The sequence below is a fragment of the Gracilinanus agilis genome, chromosome 6 (assembly GCF_016433145.1).
Source record: "Gracilinanus agilis isolate LMUSP501 chromosome 6, AgileGrace, whole genome shotgun sequence".
Lineage (NCBI taxonomy): Eukaryota > Metazoa > Chordata > Mammalia > Didelphimorphia > Didelphidae > Gracilinanus > Gracilinanus agilis.
In genome coordinates, this window is record NC_058135.1 from 39,667,199 (window position 1) to 39,679,226 (window position 12,028).

The window sequence follows — 12,028 nt, forward strand, 5'->3', positions numbered from 1 at the left end:
CTGCCCCAATCTTTTTTAATTTTAAGATGGACTCTTTCTCTAGATACTTCCAAGTTTATAATGCCTTGCTTGTGATAGGTTCTTACTAAATGTTTATTGAATTTGAATCAGCTTGAATATTTTCCTGTATAGCATTTCTCTTTTAAAGGCAAGATTTCCTCTCAGATACTGAAATTTTTCTTTACTTCTAAAACAAGGGAAAATAAATCTTTATGTATAGGGTTTTAAATGTAACATTCTAATTTAAAAATATGACATAGCATCACCACTTTTAAGAATGGATAAAAATGTGTGAAGTAATTGAAATTTTTTTCAATGAATACATGCTTATTTTAACTTTTTGTTTGTAGAAAAAGAATGTTTGTCAACATGTGTCCAGAATATGCAGCAGTCAGATGATCTTTCTCCCTTAGAGATCGTTGAAATGTTTGCTGGGCTTTCTTGCTTTCTCAAAGATTCCAGTGATGTTTCTCAAACACTGCTTGATGACTTTAGGATATGGCAAGGATATAACTTTCTCTGTGATCTCTTGCTCAGGTATGAAGTATGTATTTTAAGTAATTTTTTTTTCTATTGAGTAATTTATTCTTTTTACCTCACTTTCTTTCCTGTGTGATTTCTCTATTTGCATAATTAGATCCAGTTATTTGGGGGGAAACAAAGACAAAATTTTCTTTCAATTTAATTAATGAAGTCTTCATGACTTCAATTGCCTTTTTCCTGTCATTTCTAATACTTTTCTTTGGCCGTCATAGCCCCATTGCATTGACAAATGAAGTATGTGACATTGCTTTAACTACTAGTCTATCAAAGTAAGGTGGTACTGATTTATTTACTTATGAATTAGATATGGTTCTATAGTGCTACATAAACATGTGTAGTTGTTAAATATGCTGAGCCTGCTGCCTCTCCCACACCCATAAAAAGGTACACAGGTATATTAGTCACCTTTGGTGACAAGCACCCTAGAGAAGCATACACCTTTCCTCCTTGCTGTGCTTTAGGCTTTTTATGCACTGTAACATGCTCCACTATCTTTGGTTCCTCTTAGCTGTATTTTGTCACTGAGACAGGTATAGTGTATATGATATAGCATTTCTTCATTATTCTCCTCGTTTGTCTTTTCTTGGTTTGCAATTGTGGTTTTGTGTAGAGGGGTGGTGGTGGTGAACTCTTCTTACCATTTCGGAGAAGCAGTTTGTCTTAATCTTACAATATTAGAAAGTTTATAACTTACTTGGAGGTGAGTATATTACTAATGTGTGTTAGATCAATAATATAAGTAGTTGAACCAGAAAGACACACTACATTATTACCATTTTTTACTATAATATCAAAATATTTAAAAATCCTTATGGTTTTATTAATATAGGCACTTTATTTACCACAACAGGTTCAAATCCTTCTATATTCAATTGCACATTGCATTACTTCCTGCAGCCAAAAGAATTCATCTGGTCTGCAATATTTTGCTGACATCCAGTAATAATAGACTATCACTTGGAATTCTTCTAGCCAGCAGATGGCACCTGCTAAAACTTTTACACTATTGATCAAGAATCACTCCAGCCATGATGAGATATTGGAGTAGACTTTAATGAGCCAGTTAGAAGAAAACTTAATAGAGAATTTAGAGAAATCTTCAAGTGTTTTACAAATTATATGTAGTCACTTATTCATAAAACTGTGCTGGGCATAAAAATTATATTCACCTGGAACAAACCTAGTAATATTCAAATAAATAAAAGCCAGCTATTTGATAAAACACTTATTAGTTTAGATAAAGCATTTATTAGGCATTTTATAGCATATGTTTTGTACTTTCAAATTAGCCAAATTCAGACACAAGTGAAAGGCTTCCTTGGAGGTGGCTTTGCTTCTAGTTTATTTTAGGAAGAATATTTTAACAATTGCACAGCCACAAAGGGACCTTCAATAACCCCCTCCCCATATAAATTGCTCTTATCTTAAAGTGAAGTCCCTCTACAACATTCTTCAAAAGCCCAGACTTTGATTGAAGAGTGTTTCATCCCCCTATTCCAATATTTCTTTGTGGCATTGGTTTGGAGTTCTTCAACTCAGAGGTCTTCTTGATCTTCTTGGAGTAATTTTTTTCATCATTTGCCTGAAGGTCAATGAATCAGTAAACATGGCTAAAAGATAAAAAGTTTAATTACCATTTGCTGATGGACAAGTTGATAGTAGTGACCCCATCCAAGGGAGACACTGGAGTTATGTGACAAAGTAGAAAATTCAGTCAATCTATAGGATAAGGTTGCTCAATCACTTTTCTTATTTGAGATGTTAGGGAATAGAGACATATGCCAGGCAGCTAAGGGGAAAATATGTTAATCTTAGAAGTCCAGGAGTTGCCCAGGTCTCCAAGTCGGTTCCTCTGAGGTAATATTTTCTCTATAGTTAGTATTATCTTGTCTTGTTTGGGATGTGAATCTCTAAAGTAGTGGAGCTCCTCTCCAAATATTTAGGACTCATCCTGTCCTTGTCAGCTTGAGAGTCTCTATTTATCCTACTATAAATATGAAAAATGATAAAGGCTGGTATAATCATACAAATTATTAATTTAATTAAAGCCATGCTGATAGATAACATCATTAGACCACGTGCTTGTAAGCTTTCAAAACTGCCGCCTCCACTACTGTCTCCAGTCTGCTGCCCAAGAGAGCCTACTGGCAAAGAGGCCACTCCCTCCTAACCCAGGAGATTTAAGCTCTTCCCTGGGTCAAGATGTAGGCCTTCCCAAGCCCAAAAACCCGGAAACGGAAACCAGTTGGACCATGTTGGATCACGGGAAATGTAGTTTTGGTACATTTCCCATGTCCATAGAAATATATACACTTTTAGATGGCATTTTCCAAATTTCACTTTTACACTACCATGTGTCATTATTTTTCTGGCCTTTGAGGTTACTTTTTCTGTGGAAACGCCTTTTCTCTCAAACTCATACATAGTACATAAATTTGTCTTCCTCAGCAGGAAGTTTCTTAAAAAGCTTTACTATCTTTGGCTGGAAAACCTAAGGTCCCAGTTACAGTGTTGTTAGGCTAGCCAAATTTTAGTTTTTATCACAAGTATAGCTGAAGAATGGTTATATTTTTTTTTGTCTAAAAGCAAGTTTTAAAGATTATCTTTTGGGTTGCAGTGTGCAGTGGTGGAGGTAATATCCAAAGTAATAAAAACAATTGAGGTATTGGAGAATTAGGAAGAGAGTTAGACTGAGAATCTGAGAACCTGGTTCTTAGTCCTGGCTCTTCAGTTACTTTTTGTAGGCTCCAATTGAAAAATTTGTAAAATGAATGCAATGTTCTCTAAGATCCTTCAACATGTAAAAAACTGTATTAAGTGCCAATTGTGATGTGTATAATATGCCTTGTAGGCTATTGATGAGAAATCCTCAAGTTCTATTCTGTTTTAAAAATTCATTATGGTTATTGCTATGATTAGAAAGTAAGCTTTAGAAGTTTTCCCACACAGCCAGTTTTAGAAAAGAAATGGGAAATTATAAACAAAAATTATGAAGGTCCAAAGTAGAGCAGTATTTTAAATTTGTCATTTCCCAAAATATAAGTTATCTGGTTTCCCAGTAGATAGTTTTTTGAAACTTGTTCATGTTTTGATCATCTAACTCAAGTCTTAAATGACCATTTAAAAGATGTATTTCAAATCATTAAATACAGAGAAATTAAAATTAAAACAGCTATAAACTTTTACCAAGTACCTTTTGAGATGGTAAAGATGACAAAAATAGGGATAGTCATTATTGCCAGACTATTAAGGAAGATAGACACAGTAGTAAATTAAAGGGGAAACAGAATTTTTCCAACCAGTCTGAAGGTTTAGTTTTATATCGGTATTATATAATATATTTATATCAGAATATATGATTATGTATTTTTATCAGAATATATTTAGTATAGGAGGGGCAGCTGGGTAGCTCAGTGGATTGAGAGCCAGGCCTAGAGACAGGAGGTCCTAGGTTCAAATCCAGCCTCAGACACTTCCCAGCTGTGTGACCCTGGACAAGTCACTTGACCCCCATTGCCCACCCTTACCACTCTTCCACCTATAAGTCAATACACAGAAGTTAAGGGTTTAAAAAAAAAAAGAATATATTTAGTATAATATCAGTTTATGATGATGATGTTAAATGTCCATAATTTTTTACTCAATGATTCCTTTGTTTGACAGTAATATTCTAAGAAGTCAGAGACAGAAACTGAGGTCCAAAAATCTACTCAAATATTTATAGCAACTACCTTTATGACAGCTAAGAAAGGACATCATCTCTTAGAGTAGATTTGATTTGAGTTCCCTTTTCTCATTTTTTCATCTCAGAATTACATGTTATCCTCTTATTCTTCTTTTACCTAAGTCTTTGAATCTGTTTGTTTCCAGATTGCTACCTCAATCATCCCCACTTTAATAATAATAATATTAATAATTAATAATTAATAATAATTCTTTAATATCCTCCAAACTTACTCTTTTTTCCTACAGTTATCCAATGGAGAAACTGCATCTAATGATGCTGTTTTAGTAATTCTTTGGATATTCATGATGAAAGAGGGAGAGAAAATATATATGACTTTCCCTTTACTTGAATATAAGCTCCTTGAGAGGGAATTGTTTTATTCTTACATTTCTAGCACCTAGCCTGGCACACAGTAGGCACCTTAATTATTTGTTCACTAATTGATAACAAAGAACTAGAAATACTTTAGGGGGATTACTCCAGGAGCCTAGCACATAGTAGTTGCTAGATAAAATGTTAACTTATTATTATCTGCGCATTTGATTAGATATCATTATTAATGAAAATGTTAAATAGCATAGTATTGAAGCATAGATCTCTGAGGCATACTATTGGAGACATTTTTAGTTGACATTTAAGCTACTAATGACTTGCACTTGATGTCTCTTTGTAATCACTACTTTCTTTATTAGATGCTCAATTACCATCTCTTTAGTAACATTCTAGAATTTTTCCAGGAATAACAATTATCCCCTTTGTCTGTGCTCTATTCTTTTTTCCTTTTGGGTGTGGGAATGGAAAGGGGAATAGAGAATTTTTTCTTCTCATTTTTCATGTTTTTTCAGTGTTTTTCAAACGCACCTACCAATTCTTTTAGTACATAAAGATGCTGTTCACAAGCACCAGCTGACTTTAACTTATGACCAAGATATAGTCTCTATTAAAAAGTGGACAAAGGACATGAAGGAACAGTTTTGAAAGCCATCTAGATGCTTAATCAATAGAAAGTAGAATTGGGAGTCTTGAAGATCAGAGCGTGAATTCTGCCTCAGACAAGTAGCTTTGTAGTCACTTAAAAAAAAACAAACTGAGGCTGAAAGCAATTTATCTGTAAGATGGATATAATAATAGCATTTATCTCATAGGATTGTGATTAGGATCAACGTACATGAGATAATATATGTCAAATTTTTTCTAAATCTTAAATTGATTTGTACTGTTACCTATTATCATAAAAATATTTTATTATATAAAAATGTTCCAAATCATTAATAATAAGAAATATAAAATTTTAAAACTGAGGTTTTATCCACCTTTGTGAAACTGGTAAAAATGGCAATAGAAATTGCCAGTACTGAAAAGTTAATTGGAATATAGGGACACTACTAATAAACTGTAAGTGGAATTGTAAAGTACTTCATATACTATGTAAAACTAATTTGATATTATGCAAAAAATTCATCAAACTTTCGGTCCAATAACTCAACTTAGTGGAATATATCCCATAGAGTTTACAACAAGGTCCCATGTCTTCTAAAACGTTTATAGGAGCACTTTTTGCTATAGCAATAACAAATACAAAACCTAGAATCAAAGGGATCCCACAAGGATTACACAAATTATGCTATATGAATGTAATTATATTTTTGAACCATAGGAAATATTGTTTGAGGAAATCAAGCAAAGATGAGAAGACTTTTAAAAACTGGGAAAAGACTACAAAAACAGTAAATACAATGGCTACAGTAATATAAATGAAAATGATTGATACTCAAAAGAATTCTCAGTTCTAAGAAACTATAATTAAAAATCTTGGTCCCAGCAATTATGTGATGAAACACTCCTTCCTTCTTTCATTTGAAATGGGGTGGAGGTTAGGAAATGATAGGGTGTGAATTTTGTATATACTGGTAAGAAAATATTTTATTGATTTTGCTTTACCTGTGTTGTTGCCTTGGCCCCAATATAGGCCACAATGGCAATGTAAAAGAGTAACTATACCAAAATTATTGAAACAAAAGCAAAAGGCATCAATAAAAGTTATTTTACAAGTAAAATATAAATTCCCTGAGCACCCACCTTAGTTTCTTTAGGCAGTAATGCCTTTTTGCTTCTTTGACTGAATTATTTCTCTTTGTTTCTTGGGAGTTTCATTCTTAAGAGCTTTCCCTCCTGGGCTGACTGTCCTTCTGTAGTTTTTGTCCATAATCTCCCACTTGTCTTTCCTCTGAAGCCTTTGAAATTTGCTCTTGAAAAAGAGAGGATTGGGGGGGGCGGTAAACTGGGTAGCTTGATTGAGAGCCAGGTCTAGAGACGGGAGGTCCTAGGTTCAAATCCGGCCTCAGACACTTCCTAGCTGTGTGACCCTGGGCAAGTCACTTCACCCCTATTGCCTACTCTTACCACTCTTCCACCCAGGAGCCAATACACAGAAGTTAAGGGTTTAAAAAAGAAAAGAAAAGAAAAATAGAGGATACATGTTAGTATATATCTGGCTTTTTTTCCTTTATCAGAAATTCCTAGAGACACTACACTCACCACCAAGGTACAGTCATTTCCATTACAACACTCAATTTGCCAAACAAAAACCCAACTCTGTAGGGGTCTGCATGGTTTTCATAAAATAGATACCATTTTCCCCCCCTCCAGTGTAAAGGAAACAGGCCTTTCCTTGTTTCCTTATTAAGGAGATGGCTGTGCGTTGTATTCAGCTGTGGTCAGATTGTAGCATAAACAGGTGAGATAGATTTAGGTACAGTTTTGTAGTTATTTCACTGCAATGTTAACTTGAGAATTACATTATTTTAAATTTAAGGCTATATGTCTTTTTCTTATGTAAATCAGACCATTCTTACCTTTTATAGATTGGAACAAGCAAAAGAGGCAGAATCCAAGGATGCTTTGAAAGATCTAGTTAATTTGATAACTTCTCTAACAACATATGGTGTCAGTGAACTAAAACCAGCTGGTATTACCACAGGGGCACCATTTTTATTGCCTGGATTTGCAGTTCCTCAGCCCGCAGGAAAAGGTGAGTTGATTTATTTTTATCCTGATGTACTGAGAGAAATAAAAATGTAATTTAAATATACTTGTTTTCATTAGCATAAGCCATGTAAAACTAACTTTGAAACTTTCCAGTAAAATTTGCATATTATATTTTATTGCTTACTTGAAATTTTTTAAATTAATAGACATTATAGCAATGTTGAAAAGTGAACCTATGTTGTCATACAAAATTTAAATTGAACTGTTGTTGTTGCTGTTTTTTCCTAAAGATTAGCTCTGCCTATCTCACCTGGGCTGGAAGGGCAGTGGTCATTCACAGGTCCAATTCTACTGCTGATTGGCAATGGACTTGCTCCATTTCTGGCTTGGCAGCAGTCTTGAGTCCTTATTCTTGCCCTTCTTCTTTCCCCCTCTCTTCCCTTTCCTTCCTATGTCTGACTAAGTGTAGACGCCTGATCATCTTTAGCGCATGCAAGTCAGAATCCCCCAAAGCTCAAGTGATCTGCCAGCTGAATTGAACTTTTCCAGCAGCCGAGATTACAAGCACACACCTCCATGAATGAATGCTGGACCTGGACTCAGGAAGATCTGAGTTCAGTTCTACCTCATAGAGAGTCGATGGGACACATCGACTATGTATGAGGTTAATAATGATAAAGGTTAACCTTTCTGCGCCTTAATTCCCTTAACCTGTGAAGAGGAGCTAATAATAGCACCTACCTCCTAGAGTTGTGATGATTAAATGAGGTAATATTCATAAAGCACTTTACCACCCTTAAGGTTCTGTGGAAATGGTAGCTATTGTTGTGATCGGTGCTAATTCATTTTTAGAAATTTGTCTTGAAATTGATAGATGGTTTGGCATGGTAACTAGAGCACTGGTCTTGGAGCCAAGAAGACCTGGGTTTCAAGTTTATCCTATGACAGATATAAAATTATTGATACAAATATATACTGAGGGAATGAGAGGAGATCACGGTTTTTGAGCCACACTTTAAAGCACTCTGCAGAGCCATAATGTAAACTTTATAATATAATATTTTTTGGTCTGTAAGCCTTTCCATGTGAATTATGTATATACATTTAATTATTTTACTTTTACTAAAACATCTCATATACACTCCCTTCCAACATCTCTCCTATATACTCTCTTTTCTCCTCTGATGCTGCTACCTCTCTAGTGCAGGCCCTCATCACCTCACGCCTGGATTACTGAAATAATATGCAGGTGGTTTGCCTGCTTCAGGTCTCTCTCCACTAATCCATCCTCCATTTAGTTGCCAAAATGATCTTCTTAAAGTGATCCTATCACCCTCAGGAACTCCATAAATTCTTGTGGTGCCCTTCATACATTCAAAGCCCTTCATAACCTATCATTCACAGCCCCAACAGCTGTTCTTCACCTTTCCAGTCTTATCACATTTTACTCTCCTCCCCATATTCTGCATTCTAGTGAGTCTGCCTTCTTGTTTTCCTCCCATAAGTTTCTCCATCTCCCAACTGCAGTCATTTTCCCTGACTATTCTTCATAGCTGGAGTGATCTTCCTCCTCATCTCTACCTCCTGGATTACCTAACTTCTTTAAATTTCTGGCTGAAATTCCACTTTGTACAAGAAGCCTTTCCTGATTCACTTAAATTCTGTTGCCTTCCTCCTGTTGGTTATTCATTTATCCTACATATAGCTTGTTCATACATATTTATTTTGTATGTTGTCTTCCCCTTTAGACAGTAAACTCTGAGAGCTTGGACTGTCTTTTGTCTTTCTTTATATCCCCAGTACCTGGCACATGTTGAAAGATTAATAAATATTTATTGACTCGCTATACTATTATCTGTGTGTAGGGAACTCTCAAATTGGCTTCTGTACTTCCAGCTTCTCCCCAGAACTCCAACTCTTAAGTTTCTAATTGCAACTCAATAATTTCTACCTAGGTATCTCCTATCTTAACCTCTCTACTCAAAAACCTTCTGTGTTTCACTATTTCCTACAAGGCCTTTCATAATCTGAGTTTAGCCTCCGTCCTCAATTTTCTTAGTATTTCTCTGTAGTTACTCTCTTTCAGGTAAACTGAACCACTTTTACTCTCTTGTCCTTATCCTAACCTCTTCTGATCCCTTCTACCCTACCTCTGAATTCCTTTAAATTGACTGTACTCTTCTATATGCAGAAGCCCTTTCTTTCTTTAAGACCCAAAGCAAATGGCATCTATTTTGTGAATCCTTTCTTGACTTCTCCAATAAAATCAATATATTTTTTTATCATATCATAGGACTTCTCCTGGATCTCTCCTTTAAATTTAGTTTTTCTTCTCTTGGATCTGTATACACATATACCCAGACATATTCTTATGTCACAAAAAATTGGTGCCACGCACCTCGGCTTTTAAGAATCTATTCAATAAAACTATGTTGTTGATTTTTAAAATCAGTTGTTTTTTAGTTCCATTAGTTTGAAAAATAAAAATAATGTCCTTGATGATTGAGTATGCCATTAGAAATTTTATGATATGTATAGCATAGTGAAATGTTTTAGATATGCGTATTGTGTTATGCCTTTCCTTCTTTTAGGTTGTAAGCTCTTCAGGAGTACATTTGTCTTTATGTCTTTGTTTTGGTGAATTGATTCCTTCAGAAATATTTAAGTATTTATTATGTGCTAGGCACTGCAAATATCAACACAATAATACCTGGGCAACATGTGCATTGATAAGTAAATACAAAATTTATTGAAAATGAATACGAAATAGTTTTAGGGGAGAAAATAACTGGGTAAATAAGGATGGGCCTCATTTTGGAACTTGATCTGACTCTTGTTAGAAACTAGGGATTTTAAGAGGCCAAGGTAAAATAAAATATAAACAAAGAATTCTCAAAAAAAAGAATTTCAAGCTGTTGTCAACCAAATCATATAAAAGAGTGCTCCAAATCACTAATAAAAAGAGGTATGCAAGTGGAGTGAGAGTCAGGCCTAGAGACAGGAGGTCCTAGGTTCAATCCCGGCCTCAGCCACTTCCCAGCTGTGTGACCCTGGGCAAGCCACTTGACCCCCATTGCCCACCCTTACCAATCTTCCACCTATGAGACAATACACCGAAGTACAAGGGTTTTAAAAAAAAAAAAGAGGTATGCAAGTGAAAGTAGACCTTAAGTTTTATTCCATATCCAAAAAAATTAACCAAAAGAAGGGGAATAGTTAATGTTGGAGACTGGCAAACTAATTAGTACATTCATTATGGAAATCTGTGTGGAATTATGCAAATAAAATTGCTGAAATATTTATGCTTTTTCACTCAGAGATTCTACTGCTAGACATATACCCCAAGGAAGCCATTATTTTTTAAAAAGAAATATATATAATTTTCTAATTCTAAATATACATACCAAAATACTTATGCACTTTTTATGGTAGCAAAGAACTAGAAACGAATTAGAGCTTCATGGATGAGAAATGGCTAGACAAATTATAGTCCTTGAATATAATGGAATATTATTGTGCTATGAAAAACAATGAATATGATGAATATAGAGAAGCACTGAAACATCTACATGAACTCATGCAAAGCAAAGTTAGCAGAACCAAGAAAAAATATTATACAGTGACTACAACAATGTTAATGACAAGAAACACTATAAAAATGAATATTGCAAAATTACAAAGGATAAGCTTTGGCTCCATAGAAATTTTATGAGATCTTCTTCTTCCCCTCCCCTTCCCCTACCCCTTTCCACTACTTCTTTACCTAGCTTGGTTTGGGAATGGGGTTCTTGGTCATGAAAGATTGCATATATTGTCAGTCAGATTTTTAAAGATAAGTTGATTGGTTTTGATGACCTTTTCCCTTTTTTAAAATTTTAAAATTTAAAAATTTTTCGCGGTTATAAGAGAGGGCTCTCAGAGAGACTAGAGGGGTAGAGGAGAATTTTTAGGCTTCGGAAAATAAAAAATATCAAGTAATTTATTTTTAATAAAGAAGTAGAGTTGTTGAGGGAGTTCATGTATTACAGGCATGGGGAACAGCTTCTGCAAAGACAAGGAGATAGCATATATATATATGTCAACTAAAGGTAACAGCAAATAGGGCAGTCTGGCCAGAATGAAAAATTTGTGTATTAAAATATGTGAAGTAAGACTAAAAAGTAGGCTGGAGCCAGACTATAGGCTGAGCTCCCTGTGTCAGCTAGTTCAAAACACTACATAAGGAATAATAGCTTTTCCTGACATAAAAGATGGGCTAATTAAAAAAAAAAAAAAAAAAAAGACCTTTTCAGCATGTTTCAGAATGTTTTCTAAACATTCCTTAGGATTTTAAACCTTGTTTTTAAGATCTAATTCTGGACTTTGTTGCTATTCTATCATATGGCTCTCACTTTATGAATAGTAGTTATCATTTTCCATTCATTCAACAAACATTTCTGAGTTAAACACTGATAGGTACTAGTGATATGAAGACAAAAACAAAACAATTTCTTATCCTCAGTGTTAGCACAATAAGCTTATTAGGAAGTCAGGACCGGCTAGACCAGTTTGTGGAAGAATTTAAATGTCACAGTGTGGTTTATCATTTTTCTTAGAGACAAGAGAGAGCCACTAGTGCTTCCTGAGCAGAGGAATGACATCATCTTTGAGAGGCTTGATAGAGAATACTGGGAGATTCCCATGGTTGGGATCAGATCCCTTTGACAATACTAAAAACTCGAGCTGTCTCTGAGATCCTGGGTTTATAGAACACTTAGGACCCCAAGAAAG

General features: G+C 34.8%; 1 protein-coding gene across 1 annotated transcript in view; it reads left to right on the forward strand.

The window, feature by feature from the left end:
- WDFY3 (WD repeat and FYVE domain containing 3) overlaps positions 1-12,028 on the forward strand; it is a 325,051-nt gene that overhangs the window by 92,699 nt on the left and 220,324 nt on the right. The window contains exons 7-8 of the mRNA XM_044681612.1: positions 351-537; positions 7,135-7,301. Coding sequence (XP_044537547.1) covers positions 351-537; positions 7,135-7,301 — 354 coding nt within the window. The remainder of the gene's footprint in view (positions 1-350; positions 538-7,134; positions 7,302-12,028) is intronic.